The following is a 16,729-nucleotide window of genomic DNA, read 5'->3' on the forward strand; positions in this document are numbered from 1 at the left end:
TCTCATCAGTAGATGCAGAAAAGGCATGTGACAGAATCCAATACCTGTAGATGATTAAAAACAATAAGCCTTTGGTAATCAATGAGCCGATAAAGAATATCTACAGCTTGATTAAGAATATCTAACAAAAGCCTTACATGCGTGCGCCTAAGTCACTTCAGTCATTTCCGACTCTTTGCAACCCTATGGACTGTAGCCTGCCAGGCTCCTCAGGCAAGAAGACTGGACTGGATTGCCATGACCTCCTCCAAGGATCAAACCTGCGTCTCTTAAGTCTCCTGCACTGGCAGGCTGGTTCTTCACCACATTATACTTAACAGTGAGAAACTAGAAACTTTCCCACTAAGATAAGGAGCAAGACAAAGATGTCCCCTCTCATTGCTACCTTTCAACACCGTACTGGAAGTTCCAGCTAATGTGAAAAGAAAAGGAAATAAAAAATATACAGGTTGAGAAGGAAGAAATAAAACTTCCTTTGTTCAAAGATGACACAACAGACTATGTTAAAAATCAGTCCCCAAACTCCTCGGACAGAAAGACAATTACAGCAAGGTTGCAGGAAACAAGGTTAATATACAGAAGTCAATCTCTTTCCCATATAGCACTAATGAACAAGCAGAGTTTGAAATTAAAAACACAATGCCATTTCTGTTAGCACTCCCCAAATAAAATCCTTAGGTATAAATCTAACAAAACATGTACAAGATCTATATGAGGAACTGCCGTGGTGGTCCAGTGGATGAGAATCCCCCTTGCAACACAAGTGACGCTGATTCTGTCTCTAGCCCCGGAAGATCCCACACGTGGTTCAGATCAGTCCTGTCACTCAGTCGTGTCCGACTCTGCGACCCCATGGACTGCAGCACACCAGGCCTCCCTGTCCATCACCAACTCCCAGAGTTTACTCAAACTCATGTCCATCGAGTCGGTGATCACCAAATGGTTGGTGATCCAACCATTTCATCCTCTGTCGTCCCCTTCTCCTCCCGCCCTCAATCTTTCCCAGCATCAGGGTCTTTTCCAATGAGTCAGTTCTTCGCATCAGGTGGCCAAAGTATTGGAGTTTCAGCTTCAGCATCAGTCCTTCCAATGAATATTCAGGACTGATTTCCTTTAGGATGGACTGGTTGGATCTCCTTGCAGTCCAAGGGACTCTCAAGAGTCTTCTCCAACACCACAGTTCAAAAGCATCAATTCTATGGTGCTCAGCTTTGTTTATAGTCCAACTCTCACATCCATACATGACTATTGGAAACACCATAGCTTCGACTAAACGGACCTCTGTTGGCAAAGTAATGTCTCTGCTTTTGAATATGCTGTCTAGGTTGGTCATAACTTTTCTTCCAAGGAGCAAGTGTCTTTTAATTTCATGGCTGCAGTCACCACCTGCACTGATTTTGGAGCACCCCCCCAAATAAAGTCTGACACTGTTTCCATTGTTTCCCCATCTATTTGCCATGAAGTGATGGGACCAGATGCCATGATCTTCGCTTTCTGAATGTTGAGTTTTAAGCCAACTTTTTCACTCTCCTCTTTCACTTTCATCAAGAGACTCTTCAGTTCTCTTTTTCTGCCATAAGGGTGGTGTCATCTGCATATCTGAGGTTATTGATATTTCTCCTGGCAATCTTGACTCCAGCTTGTGCTTCTTCCAGCCCAGCGTTTCTCATGATGTACTCTGCATAGAAGTTAAATAAGCAGGGTGACAATATACAGCCTTGAGGTACTCCTTTCCCAATCTGGAACCAGTCTGTTGTTCCATGTCCAGTTCTAACTGTTGCTTCTTGAACTGCATATAGATTTCTCGGGAGGCAGGTCAGGTGGTCTGGTATCCCCATCTCTTGAAGAAGTTCCCACAGTTTGTCGTGATCCACACGGTCAAAGGCTTTGGCGTAGTCGGTAAAGCAGAAGCGGAGCAACTAAGTGCCTGTGGCACAGCGACTGAGCCTGTGCGCTAGAGTCCGGAGCAGCACCTGTTGAGGCGCCAGGGCCCTGGAGTCCATGCTCTGAAGCAAGACAAGCCACTCCAGTGAGAAGCCCACACAGCATCCTCGAGGAGCAGCCGCGCTCCCCACAGTCAGAGAAGAGCCTGCTCAGCAAGGAAGACCCAGCACGGCCAAGGGCACAACAGTCAGATAAACATTTTAAAACATCAAAGAACTAAATAGATATTCCGTGTTCATGGAAAGAAAGACTCACTGTTTCCAAGATGTCAGTTCTTCTCAACTTGATCTATAGAATCAACACAATCCCAATCAAAATCTCAGCGGGTTATTTCGTGGATGTCAAAAAACTGATTCTAAAGTGACGTGAAGAGGCAAAAGGCCTAGAATGGCCAATGTGATACTTGAGGAGAAGAACAAAGTTTGAGGACTGATAGCACCCGAACTTAAGACTTACTATAAAGCCATAGCAATCAAGACAGTGTGATATTTGTGGAAAAATTAACAAACAGATCAACGGAACAGAATAGAGAGACAGAAACTTACCCACATGAATAGAGTCAACTGATAGGGAATTCCCTTGTGGTCCAGTGGTTGGGACTTGGTGCTTTCACTGCCAGGACCTGGGGTTTGATACCTGGTTGGGGGACTAAGGTCCCACAAGCTGTGTCCTATGGCGAAAAGACAAACAAGCAAACAAAAAAGGAAAAAAAAGAAAAACTATATATAGTCAGCTGCTCTGTGGCAAAGGAGCGAAGGCCATACAATAAAGAAAAGGTGGTCTTTTCAGCAAATGGTGCCGGAACAACTGGACATCCACATGCAGAAAAATGAATCTAGATCCAGACCATATATTCTTCACAAATTTTAACTCAAAGTGGAGCACAGACATGAGTGTAATGCGAAATGCAGGACTAGATGAAGCTCAAGCTGGAATCCAGATTGCCGGGAGAAATGTCAGTAACCTCAGACATGCAGATGACGCCACCCTAATGGCAGAAAGCAAAGAGGAGCTAAAGCAAGGAGCCTCTTGATGAAGCTGAAAGAGGAGACTGAAGAAGCTGGCTTAAAACTCAACATTCAAAAAACTAAGATCATGGCATCCAGTCCCATCACTTCATGGCAAATAGATGGGGAAACAATAGAAACAGTGATTTACTTTATTTTCTTGGGCTCCAAAATCCCTGTGGACAGTGACTACAACCATGAAATTATAAGACACTTGCTCCTTGGAAGAAAAGCTATGACAAACCTAGGCAGTGTATTAAAAAAAGAGAGACATCACTTTGTCGACAAAGGTTCGTATTAGTCAAAGCTTTGGTTTTCCAGTAGTCATGTACGGATGTGAGAGTTGAACCATAAAGAAGGCTGAGCACCAAAGAACTGATGCTTTTGAATAGTGGTGCTGAAGAAGACTCTTGAGAGTCCCTTGGACTGCAAGGAGATCAAACCAGTCAGTTGTAAAGGAAATTAATCCTGAATATTCATTGGAAGTACTGATGTTGAAGCTGAAGCTCCAATACTTTGGCCACCTGATGCGAAGAGCTGACTCATTAGAAAAGACCCTGATGCTGGGAAAGATTGAGGGCGGCAGGAGAAGGAGTAACAGAGGATGAGATGGTTGGATGCATCATCAACTCAGCGGACATGAGTTTGACCAAACTCAGGGAGACAGTGAAGGACAGGGAGGCCTGGCTTGCTGCAGTCCACAGGGTCGCAAACTAGTCAGACACAGCTAAGTGACTGAACGACAGCAAATCCCCCCTTTGGTTCCCCGTCAGAGCTAGGCTGCTCCAAACGCAGCTCCACAAATCTCAACCTGCTCCTCGACTTCTTCTCACTGACGTGCCCGGTGACCAGATCCCAGGACCCCACTTCTTTAAGTGGTGTGTGAGAGCTTTTTAAACATTCTCCAAGGGGCCAACACTCTTAATGAACACAGAACATAACAAATACATGTTCAGTTATTAAGTTAATTGCAATAATGGAAGACATTTGAAATTTTTATTCCTCTTTGCTTTTACAATAGAACCAATAGTCAACTTAATAACTTAACTTTCCTGCTGACTTCTGCAAATTAGTTATTTTAACCATATTTTACAAACAATAGTAATATTATAACAGTAATTATGGAGAAGGTAATTGGATAATAGAGCTTTTCCACAATTTAAATGGAAACATATAAGAAACTAGATAATTTCAGCCCCACAACTCAAAATGCTACTGATCAAACTAACCCCACTGTCTGCATTTCATGGTGACCCTAGAGAAGACTAGTAATTTTTGAGACTCCAGGGAAATACTTACACTCAGAAATTCTCCAAGGTATTTAGTAGTTCTCTACAGATTTTACATTGTATCTTAGCAGCCTATCTGGGGAATTTATTTCTAAACAATTTAGGGGAAAAATCATTATGGCTTTTCATAATGAGGAGGAAAATTCCCTGGAGAGGGTAAAGTCAATAGGAAAGGACTTGTGTTTCTCTCCAGGGCCCGCTTCCACCCTCCATTACTCAATGTTAGTGCAGACCGTTCTCCCAGGATTACAGGAACCCATGCTGTCTCCTTGGGTCCAGACAACAGTAGGGTCATGCACTTCCTCAAAATTGGGGGAGGATTTTAGTCGCCAAATCCCTTAGAGACTCTGAGTAGCCCCTCAGTGTCCTGATGCAGAGAGAAAATTTGTTCTTAATGATGAAGCTATTGGTACAGACCCAGCCTCATGCTCCTTAAAACAGTCTTTCTACACTAGAGATTTCCTTCAGAATACAAAACCTACATGTGTGTGTATTTTCCATGCTGTACTCTACTCAATTTTCAGCCCTTTGGATTTAAACTCAATATGGAGAATCTGCGACAAGCATCTCCCGAACTCCTCTAGGATCATTTGCTCCGCCAGGCACTCGGAGCAGTGCTCCCTCTCTGCCTCTTCGCCCTGGGCCAGCAGGCAGGCGCACGTGGCTTCCACCACCTCCCAGGAGATGCACGAGGTCGACCGCCTGTCAGAGTAAACCAGTTGAAGGCCAAGTTCAGTCACTCCACTGTTTTAAATACCTTTCACAGTCCAGGGGACATGCTTGTTATAGCACTTGAAAGCATGCCACGGGTAAAATCTAATGTTGTTTTCTTAATACTGGAAATTATATGCCCTGCGACCATATACAGGACTGCTTTTAGAAGAGGAATGCAGAGGCCAGATGAGCCTATCAGCGCCTAGACATCCTTTTCCCTGAAGATTCTACATTTTCTCAAACTTAGATCCACAAAGGAGCCCGGAGACCTGGGCTGCAGCATCAAGCCTGCAGGCTGGGCAGGGGCTGAAGCAGCAGGAGTATTAGCTAAGCCAAGCTGTGGTCTGGGCTCCATGCACAGGTCTGTCTGTCTGAGGAAAGCGGCTACAGCACAGCGGGCTCTGAGGAGTCGCCTCCTGGGGGGCACACTGTCAGCTTGCCTCTCAACACCCCCTGGATCCCTGAAGTGGTTCTGAAAGTCAGCTGAACCATGTCATACAGGACCAGTCACCTCACTGGGCTCCAGGGGCAACTGTGACTTAGCTAGCTAGTTGCCCAAGTCATGCTCAAAATGAGAAAATTTAGCAAAACTATAGATTATGAAAATATAAACATTGGGATTGGTTTAAATCTGTCAAGGCAATACATGATGACTTTTGTTGCAGATGAATGAACAGGGCTGGCCTCAGGTCGAGAGTCTTAACATTTTGCGACTGGACTCCCGAGTATGGAGTCCCTGTCACATTCCATCAGACACTCAGCATCACCATGTCAGGCAATAATGTTTCCACATGTAATTTCACGGAAGATGCAGCCATGTTTCAGTAAATTTTTACCAGGAAAGGCCTCTGCAGGTCACAGTGATGAGCATTTCTGGTATCTCTAACCAACAAAGCATGAATTTGTCTTTTCTACATGCTATCAATTAATTAATGACATCTGGTAGTTTATCATGACATGACCCATCCCATCAAACTCAAGGAAATTTTTTTAAACAGGTGAATCTAGTCCGATATCTGATAAAATTATTACTCAACCTTTGAGACTTCCTAGGAGTATGATAATTACAAATATTTTTGTAATTATTACAAAATATTAAAAAAAATGGCCTCAAAATAATTACATGGGACGGCATCCCACTGAAGTGGACGCCATAAGCCCTTTAGTGAGGCGCGCAACACACACTGAGAGCGCTTCTCCGCAGCCACTTCCTGTGGTGAAGAGCGGTTCAGGCAGGTGCTGTCTAGAGACCAGGCCTTTGCCGCCTGAGTCCCTGGAGGCCCTCTGCTCTTGTACAAAACGGGTAACTCAGACAGCGAGGACCGAAAGGTTGAGCTAGGGGGACAAAGAGAACTGAGGGGTTTGGGCAGCGGGGGCGCCTCTGGGGTGACACAGTGCGGGATTGAGGGCTGGTCGAAACAGAGGAGCTGCAGGCTCCCTTCCCCATCCCTCATCTCCTGCCCTCCCGCAGACAAAAATGCTTTCTTTCCAGCATGGAAACTATTTTAACTCTCCTCTGACATTTTTTCTTGGCCGTGAGGTGAGGCTTGCAGGATCTTAGTTTCCCCGACCAGGGACTGAACCCACGCCTCCTGCAGTGGAAGCGCTTAATCCTAAGCCTTGTTTCACCAGGAAGTCACAACACCTCTCTCAAGTTAACCTTGAATTCCCTTATTAGGAGGCTGAGTTCAGAATACCTACCTATCTTTTCTGAATTTTGGCAGTCCTGAAAATTTCGTTGGTGACAAATGATGGCTGCCTTCAAAACCCCCAGTTTCCATGTAGTTTGGCATGTTCATTAGTGTTTTCCGTTCTGGGCTTTCTTCATAATTTTTGCAACCAATGCATTTGCAAATAGAAGAACACATAATTTTGGCCTGGTAACATAAAATGCTTTAATAAAATTAGGTTGCCCTACAATTCATCAAAAACTGACAAAAACTATTTGGACCTTAAATAATGTTTTATATTTGTGTGTGCACGCATGTAGTAATCACAATATTCATACCAGAAAAAAGGGGGGAGGGGAGAAGTGAAGATGGATGAGTGATGTGATATAAAGAGAAAGGCACATTTCCATCCACATTGCTGCCACCAGGGGTTGGGGGGGGGGTGGGGCTCCTGAAGGCAGGTGGGTGGGTGTGGGATGAGCCCTAAGCAGAGCTGGGTCTCTCCCTCGCCCAGGGGGCACACAGTGAAGACTCCACCTGATCCTGGTTCTGAAGGAAGCCTGCTCTGGCCGATTCTAGAACTCCAGCCGCCCAGCCACCCTTCTTCAGCACTGAGAGTATGGGTAAAACACGAAACCCACCTGAGGCCAGGCCTGTGGTGGGCGTTCTAGGGGAGGGCCTTCTTTCTTCCTTGTGGGGGGGACATTGTTTCTTGTCACATGGTCGTGTGACACTCAGGGCCGGGGGCCAACCCCTTGTGCCAGCCGGACCTGGGGGCAGTGGGAAGACTAGCTCGTTTCTGGCCTCCTCATGGTTTCAGCCCCTGGGGGTTCCCCTCAGGGAAACTCAGACCTGCGTCTAAAGGGGTGTGCTTTCATTTGCACCTCTGGGAGTTTCTAGTCTGCTGCAATACCAGGCGCTGCAGGCCCTCTGCCCAGCTGGGGAAAGCGGCTGGCACACTGCCCTGGGGCAGCAGCGGGGGCGCGGAGAAGAGCAGACGCACTGAGAGGAGGTTTGAGAGCAGCCCCACCGGGTGAGGCCACTGCCTTCCTGTGCCTCCAGCTCGGCAGTGTTTTTGACTCTACTTTCAAAATGTGAGCTAGGGGGTTGCTAGGTCTGCTGGATCTCCAGAATCAGGAAGACTTTACTGAAGCCTGACCTTCTATGACAATCTGCTAAAAATAAAGTTCACAGGAACATCCCCGAGAGACCTCAAGCAAATCAGAGTCTTTGCAGGAGGGGCTTCTCGGCTGCTTCACTGACAGGGCCTGAGGGTTCCCTTCCTCCCTCTTTCTTCCTTTCCCTTCAACACAAAGAAAGACAGAGAGAGACAGAAAAGGGAGGTGAGTGAGGGATGAACCTAAAGGAGAAAACCAGTCCCTCTACTGCCTCTAAATCTTTTAAGAAAACAAAGCTCTGTCTGAGAACTGGTCAGCATCTCCCCAGCAGCAAAGGCAACTGTGCATTCTGGTCCCTGTCCACTCGGAAGTTGCCCCATCAAAGCACCCATGGAAAGGCTCGTCTGGGGACAAGGCTGTCCTCGCTGCCCCTCCCAGAGCCTCTCTGCTCTGCTCAGCCGGGCAGAAGCCCACCTCAGGGAGCCAACAGATTGCTGGCCCCCGAGGGTGGCTCCAGCATCAGATCAGCAGCCGTAGAGCGGGCAAGGCTGTGGCACTGGGCACCCTCCCGGGACACTCAGGGCGAGCTCAGCGGGGATGACATGCTCCCAAAGGAGCCCTTGCTTCATGAAGTGAAATCTACATTTGAGACCTTAAGGTAGATTGATGAGTGCTCTAGAAGCCCTGGAAGGAAGAAAATTAAATTCTTAATTAAATTTTTAACCACAGAGTTACTTAGGCCATTCACCTGGCTTTAAAAATAACGCTTGGCAATTGTTGACTGACCTCATAGCACTCACAGTAGTTCTTAAGGCAGCCCGACCTCTTGCAATTACATCCTTTGTTATGGCGAGGCTTCACATCACCCAGTTTTCCTTTCCCAATTTTTGGTTGGAAAGCTTCTGGATTTCTATCAAGACATGCCTAAGACAGAAAATGCAAAACTCCATCAAGACATATTTTATTACTTAAAACGATGCTTAGTGCCAGGTATCTGGCTTGCCATAACTGGGTCTAGCTGTAACTTCAGAAGCGGCCACAACGAGCAGCGGGCCTCTACCCACGTCCTGTTCCATTCACTCGAATACCTAAAGGTGGAATAGTGGACGGTAAAGATGCTCAGAAAATCACTGTGTCCATGGGAACACAGCTCATTCCCGGCACCTGTGTGCACTGTTTCCTGAGATGTTAATCGTTGGGATCACGGCATTCTGCTACCCCACATTTATTAAACGTGCGCCGTGTTCCAGGCGTCTTTCTGTGTGACGTACGCATTCTCTCACTGAAGCCTCACACAACCTTGTGGAGCAAACACCACCCCTCCTCTTGGTGTCTGATGGGTGAAGAAACCGAGGCGCCGAGGGGTCAGAAGATTGTGGCCCAAGGATGGCATCCGGTCTCTGAGTTCACGGCCAGCCCCAGGTCTCAATCACCTCTCTAACAAGACGGCCCTGTGCTCTTTATTAAGCTGGGTTGGGGCAATATGGACATCACAGTGGCAGCCCCATGCTCCCTCTCCCCTCACCGTGAGTGGGGGGATCCGTCTGACACCAGAGCCTGGCTCTGCAGAAGGGCCTTTGCAGGGAGGATCCTTTGGTGTGTGTTCTACTTTTTAGTGAAGCAGAAGGGATGGTGGAATATGATGAATTTGGGCATTTGTGACCCCAGTGTGACCCCCACCCAGGCCAGGTCAGAGGACAGTCCAGCTTCCCACCCGAGGTCCCTCATGTCTTCCTTGCATCAACACACCCGCAGTTGGAACCCAGCTTCTGCCCTGGGCTGCTTTGATTTGCTGTTCTGGAACTTCAGCTAAGCGGAACCATTCAGCATGTACTCTTTGTTCATCTGACCCCCTTCATCAGTGCAGTGTCTGTGAGGCTCTCTGGGCTGTGGCACAGAGCTGGAGGTCTTCCTTTTCCACTGACATGTGTAACCCATCACCATATACTGCAGACCTATCCAGTCCAGCACAGAGAGGCACCCAGCTTGTTTCCAGTTTGGGGCTATTATGAACACAGCTGCTGTGAACATATTTGTACAGGCCCCTGGTGGACATGTACACTCATTTCTAGGGCTTGTATTTTCAGGAATGAAACTGCTGGGTCACAGCACACACAGAGGTTTAGCTTTAGCAACTATTGCCAAACAATTGTCCAAAGTGCTTGCACCCATTTACATTGCTACCAGCTTTCCATGATATTTAAATAAAACTTTTTATACTTTTAATTGCAGATAGTGTTCTTTACCCCTGAAGAAAATACAACTCTGTTGAACTTCAGATGAATCACTATTTTTTCTGTCGGTGGATCTGCCAGTATCAAAACTGATTTTCAATTGATTTATCTATTGCTGCTGCTACTACTAAGTCACTTCAGTCATGTCCACCTCTTAGCGACCCCATGGACTGTAGCCCACCAGGCTCCTCAATCCATGGGATTTTCCAGGCAAGAGAACTGGAGTGGGGTGCCATTGCCTTCTCCATGATTTATCTATAAATCAAGGCAAGTTAAATTGTTTTAGAAAAAACCAGACTAACCATAGCACACAGTGTGACAGCCTCGAGTCCAGGTTTCCTCTGGGAAGCGAGAGGCCGCAAAGGCATGGCCTGGGCAGGTGGGCTGTGCTCCCCTCTCCGCTGGTCTTTCGTGACCGGGGGTGCGGAGGGGTGGTGGTTAACCTCTCTCCAGCATTTAGTCTTTAGCAGGTGGCCTGAGGGGCTCTCCAAGGTGCTGTTCACCTCTAGATTCTCCTTTTCACCCCAAAGCCAAGAAGAATAAAAATCAGCCCAAACTAACAATGGCTGAGGCTTTCATCAAAGTTTCTTCACACAGTGAACCATCTACGCCTTTTCAAACTATACTCTTTGAACTTAGGCTTATCTGCTACAGGACACAATCTAAAATTCTAAACCCCAAATCAAGACAAAGTGGATATCTGCACGTCCTTAAACCAGAAACTTCTGGGACCCTGCTGCCCCTCTAAGCCTCCTGATACCAGTTGGAGAATGAAGGTCTTTCTCTGGCTGCACTCTCACAGCATGACCAGTGCCCACACCTTCGTGAATAGAGTCCCATTTAATGTATACTCTTCAACACTTTCGGGTTTCCCCAGTATTGAAATTAGAAACCTGTAGAGATTGTTTTGTGAGTATTCCTGGAACTTTTAAATGCATTTTTTTATCAGAGTCTAATTGCTTTACAATGTGGTGTTAGTTTCTGCTGCACAACAGTGAGCCAGCTATATGCATACATATATCCCCTCCCTCCTGGGCCTGCCTCCCATCCCACTCCCCGTCCCACGCTTCTAGGTCATCACGGAACACGAAGCTGAGCTCCTTGTGCTACAGAGCAAGTTCCCTCTAGCTATGTGTGTTACACAGGGTAGTGTGTATATGTTGACCCTGATATCTCCATTTGCCCCGCCCTCCCCTTCCACAGTCCCCATGCCGGCATGTCCGTTCCCCACGACTGCATCTCTGTTCTGGCCCTGAAAATGGGTTCATCTGTACCATTTTTCTAGATTCCACATATATGTGTCAACATGAGTGCATTTAAAGGAAATTTTTACCTTAATGGCCTTAAACCGTTCGATTTCATGACGTAAATCGTTGCAACAATTATTACAGTTGCAGTTGTTGCAAAAGTCCCCGCTGGCAAAGCAGTCACAGTACCTGCGGATGAAGCAGCACAGCGGGTCAAAGGCACCCAGCGAGGCGACGGAGACAGGCGTGCACATGCCTATAGGGAGAGGGCTGGCCGGCACGCTGGGTCAGACATGACATTCAGTTACCTGATTCTCCTCTTTCTGTGAAAATAGATCCACTGGGATGATGTTCTCCCGTGACCAACACAGGAGAGAGAGACTCATGGAACTCATGGGTTTCGTAACGCGGCAGTTGGCAGAGCAAACAGCATTGCAGCCAATGTCCACAGGTATCCACTACCTCCTTCCCCTGATGCCCACTGCCCTCGTTCCAGGAGAGCTGTAAGCTGGTGAGCTCACAGCCATTTCCCCATCAACCATCCCAACCCAGCCACCAGCACTGAATGCCAGTTCACTTCTCAGCCAGACCTTGCCTATCAGAAAAACCTAGGGGACCTAGAGGTGGACCCAGGCTTTGTCGTAATTTCACTCCATGTCAGCATGTGGAGGAGGAAGACACGACTGGGGCAGAAACACAGGTGAGTGCTGTCACACGTGATAACACAGGTCTTCCACGTGCTCAGAATCCACAGAATGGCAGGCTGAGTAGACCTGTCTGAGCATCCACCTCCTCCCTCTGAGGTCCTGGAGTCAGACAGGCAGTACCCTGCGGCTCAAGTGGCCAGCACCTTCTCTGCTGTTTCATCCTTGAAGAACTCTCAGTGTGGATGACCATGAAACCACTCCACATGCTCCTGGAGGAGCTTCCTCTTGTGCTGCATGACCGAGACATTTACAGGCCCGAGGTTTTTCAGTATGAAGAGGGACAAGACACTTTCTTCAACTCATGTAAGAATTCAGCATCTGAACAAAGACTCCTAACAACCTACCTGTAATCTGCACCCCTGAGAGGCTTTGGAAGGCTCATTAACCACCCCACGGCTTCAGCTTGTGACTAGAGAGGACCCATAGTGTTCTCTTCCTGAGCACAGTTCATGTAAAAGAGCTTCGTATGTAGATTTAATATCAGCTTTGCTACTAGTTTCTTATGTTACCTGATCCAAGTTATTTATTTAACATCTAGAGCCAGGACATGAGAATTCTGCCACTTGACTGCCTGGTCTCACAGAGTTGCTGAGGGAAGGCCTGAAGCCCTGGTGTGCTTCCTTCGACAGAGTGCTGCATGAAGGCAGGAGGGCCTCTGCGTCTGGCTGTATGGTGGACTAGATGCTTGCAGAAACCTTCCTGTTATAGGATTCCTAAGTATAGTCATTTTAACATTTACTATTTTAATATTTTAAATAATGTGTCAAAATTCATGCCAAACAAAGAGGAGAGTAAAGGAGATTGTCGGGTGTGAAAAGATAAGAAACTATCAGCCCAGAGGGGTGAGTTCTGTACCTGCCAAGTGTTGTCCTGGGCCCTTTGCTGGTCCCTAGTGGCTCGGAGCTTGGGTTCAAATTGGCCACTCCTGCAGGAGACAGCGTCTGGGCTACAGAAGGTGGGAGTTGGATCAAGAAACCCCTTATTAAGTGTGAGTCCTTGAAAGGTAACCTTCCCTCAAATCTACTTCATGGAGATTTCAGAGCACAGGGACCAGAAAGAAGATCCCAGAAGGTTCTAGAAAGAATAATACAGGTTTCATACAAAGGGTGAGAAAAAATTTCATAACAACACCAGAAACTAGAAGAAAATGCAGCAAAGCCTTCCAAATCCTAAAGGAAAACTTAATTAGTTGAAGTTGAAAACCCTACCATCCATCCAAAGTGATCATCTTAGTGTGAGGCCAGCCATGATGCTTTCAGACAAGCACAGTCTGAAAACGCTCTCTTCCATCACTCTTGCTTGGGAAGCTGCTGGAGGACATGCTGCCTGAAAACAATGCAGTCAATCAAGAATGAGGAAGATAATGTTGTTCAGGAGCCAGGGGTCAGACATGAGGAAGAAGCAAAGGAAGCCCTGGGACCGATGCTGGAAGGAGGGTCCATAAGGAGAACTGTACCTAGGGCTGAGAACCAGCCCCTCAGGAGCAGAACCTTGACAGCTACAGGAAAGGCTTCCTTCAGACCAAGTCACTGAATAGCTAGTGTGTTCGCATGTGTTGAGAAAGCAGTTAGACAAGCAGAGGAGAGTTAAGGGTTAAGTTAGTGTTAGATACATTTAAGAACTAAGTATTAACGTGAGGGAGAAGAGAAAGAAATTGAGGGAGAACATTAATCAAGCCTCAGATGTGTTTTCATAGTCATAAAAACACTACTGATCTAACAAAGTACATCTGGTGTCTGGGAACAGGCCACGTGCACGTTGGGAGGGGGTTAGGTGTGAGTAAGAAGAGGAAACAGCTAAATCCACATCTTTCATGGAACAAAAACAAGAGATCATGCCGAAACTGAAAAGCCATAAGCAGCAATACAGGCATGTTATTTAGATTTATGGAGGCAAATACTAAATGATTTGGTTAAGGGGCTGAAAGCATCTGGAGATCAGAAAATAAGGAACAATTATCAGGAACTACATTTTTTGTCATAAACCTTGTATAATTATTAGACTTTTCTTTTTTTCACTGAGCCACACAGCTTTCAGGATCTTAGTTCCCTGCTGCTGCTGCTGCTGCTGCTGCTGCTGCTGCTGCTGCTGAGTTGCTTCAGTTTTGTCTGACTCTGTGCGACCCCATAGACAGCAGCCCACCAGGCTCCCCCGCCCCTGGGATTCTCCAAGCAAGAACACTGGAGTGGGTTGCCATTTCCTTCTCCAATGCATGAAAGTGAAAAGTGAAAGTGAAGTTGCTCAGTCTTGTCTGACTCTTAGCGACACCATGGACTGACCAGGACTCAAACCCATGCCCTCGGCAGTGCAAATGCTGCATCCTAACCACTGGACAGTCAGGGAATTCCCTATTTGGCTCTTTAAACTATGTACATATGACCTGGATAAAAGCAACAATTAAAAGTCAGAAAGGATAAACTGAAAGATAAAGAGTTAGATCCAGATTCAGCATAAAATGACAAAGAAGTTAGAAATACGGGAGAGATGAAGTGAAATGGTCCCTAGTTAGGGGGTAACACATGTCTGATAAGCATTACAGGGCAGAAAAGAGAAACAGAAGAGAATTATACTTGGAGTGAGGATACCTGTGCTTTCCAGTTGTGGGTCGTCAGATTTCAGAAAACTAATGACCCTCAAAAAAACAAATAAAAAGAAAAATCAAAGATAAAAAGAAAATTGTAAAACTCCAGAGAGAAAAGACATTACCTAGACTGACCACTGACTTTGTGTTAGAAATAATGGAAAACAGTAGAACAATATTTTTATAGCATGGAGAGGAGAAACTGACAATCTAGAATTTTATACCTAGTCAAGCTATGTTTAGTGACTGAGATCCAAGCTGGGCACATTTCTTTTCTTGCTCTACACACTTTGCTGGGTGATTTTATTTATTGACTACTTTTTAAAACTTTGGGCTTCCCTGGTAGCTCAGTTGGTAAAGAATCTGCCTGCTATGCAGGAGACCCCAGTTCGATTCCTGGTCCAGGAAGATCCCCTGGAGGAGGGATAGGCTACCCACTCCAGTATTCTTGGGCTTCCCTGGTGGCTCAACTCGTAAAGAACCACCTGCAATGTGGGAGACCTGGGTTCAATCCCTGGCTTGGGAAGATCCCGTGGAGAAGGGAACAGCTACCCACTACTGGCCCGGAGAATAGGCCTGCAAAGAGTTGGACATGACTGAGCGACTTTCACTTTCTTTTTAAAAAACTTTATGTTCATGTTTGGGAATGCATGTAAGAATTAAAGATTTTAAAATTTAAAAAATAAAAAACTAAAAATTAAAAAAAAAAAAAAAAAAAAAAAAAAAAAAACTTTATGTAGAAGATTTGTAAATCTGTGTCACCAAAGTCTCATTTTCTTCTTTCCCAAACATCATGAAAGGGTTTCCTCACTTGCTGCTCATCCTTCCTCATCCCCATTCATTCTTTAACCTACTACCCTCGGACCATCTTCTGCCTCCCTCTAACTCTCAAAGGGGGTCAACAGCCTCCTTAACCAGAAAGTGCAAGGGCCCCTGCACTGCATTCACCTCACAGCAGTGTGTGACACGATCAGGCTCCAGAACCACTTCCCTGCTGCCTATCAGACATTCCCACCTTCAGCTTAGGGTGTCTGCACCTCAGGTTTTGACCTTCACCTTCAGCCTTCACCCTGCTCTTGCTGCAGTCTCTCTGCATTTGTGGTGTCATCATCCACCCAGTGACATGACCCTGAGTCATTTCTGATGACTGCCTTCCTCTCTTTTCTCATATCCAAGAGGTTACCAAGTCTTCTGACTCTGGCTCAGAAATGTCTTTGCTAATTGTATTCTTGATACAAGAAAATAACATTTGTTGTAGCTTTTTAGAATATAAATAAAAAGAAAAAAATAAAATAATTCAGAATCCTGCTCCCTAGAGATGACCATTTGGTGAATATATTTCAGAGTTTTTCTGTATAAACTATGCATGTTGTCAATAACTACATGCTGTTTGGTTGCATATAATACATAAATAAAAACAAGATCATATTCTATACAGTTTCAATATGACTTTACTATGTATCAAAGTCAGTAATCAGTATGACAGCTTGCTTTTATTACTTATCAACATGAACGTTAATATTACATTAAATAGATTTACACCACTGTAATGACTGCACTGTATCCCACTCTATAGTAACATCACTATAGATTAATCATTCCCCTTAAACTGAACATTCAGATTATTTTGTATATTTTGGTATAATGAACAATATTACGCAAATGGCACTGGCCTCCTTTCTGTTCCCAGAACCTGATGCCCTCTCTCTCTTGCCACTTGGCCTTTGTACCTACTATTTCCTCTGCCTAGAATGCTCTTACTGACCCTCTTTGAATCCACCTCTGCCTCATTAACTCCTGATTAACTCCTTCTCATCCCAAACCCTTCCCTTCCTCAGGAAAATCTTCCTGGCTGCTATACTTGGTCAGTTCCCCCATTACCCTCTGCCCATTGCTGTTCCTTTGCCACACATCCACCATGATCTCTGTGTATGTGATCTCTGTTATATTCATGTCTGTCTCCCCAGCTGGACTGTGAGTGTTGAGACGACAGGGACCATAACTTATCTTGTTAATTTCTGTTTTCTGTATCCCTGAAATCACAGGAATCAAAAATATTTGTGGAATGAATAAATAAGAGTGGAAAATGTATATGTCTCTTTACATACAGTTTGAAATGTCCCTTAAATCTGTGGGTTTTTCCTCATCCTGCCATCTCTGCCCTAGTTCAGGTCATCATCATTTTTGTCTATGCTGTTGTGATAGTCTCCTATCTATC

General features: G+C 45.7%; 1 protein-coding gene across 1 annotated transcript in view; it reads right to left on the reverse strand.

Annotated features, from left to right (window-relative positions):
• Positions 1–3,089: 3,089 nt before the first annotated feature.
• Positions 3,090–16,729, reverse strand: part of TESMIN (testis expressed metallothionein like protein) — a 41,272-nt gene continuing 27,632 nt past the window's right edge. Inside the window, exons 6-9 of the mRNA XM_069565623.1 lie at positions 11,310–11,412; positions 8,529–8,666; positions 6,656–6,831; positions 3,090–4,942 (exon numbers count right to left, since the gene is read on the reverse strand). Of these exons, the coding sequence (XP_069421724.1) occupies positions 4,750–4,942; positions 6,656–6,831; positions 8,529–8,666; positions 11,310–11,412 (610 nt within the window). The 3' untranslated portion in view covers positions 3,090–4,749. The remainder of the gene's footprint in view (positions 4,943–6,655; positions 6,832–8,528; positions 8,667–11,309; positions 11,413–16,729) is intronic.

Source organism: Ovis canadensis, chromosome 21 (genome assembly GCF_042477335.2).
Source record: "Ovis canadensis isolate MfBH-ARS-UI-01 breed Bighorn chromosome 21, ARS-UI_OviCan_v2, whole genome shotgun sequence".
In the NCBI taxonomy this organism is placed as follows: Eukaryota; Metazoa; Chordata; class Mammalia; order Artiodactyla; family Bovidae; genus Ovis; species Ovis canadensis.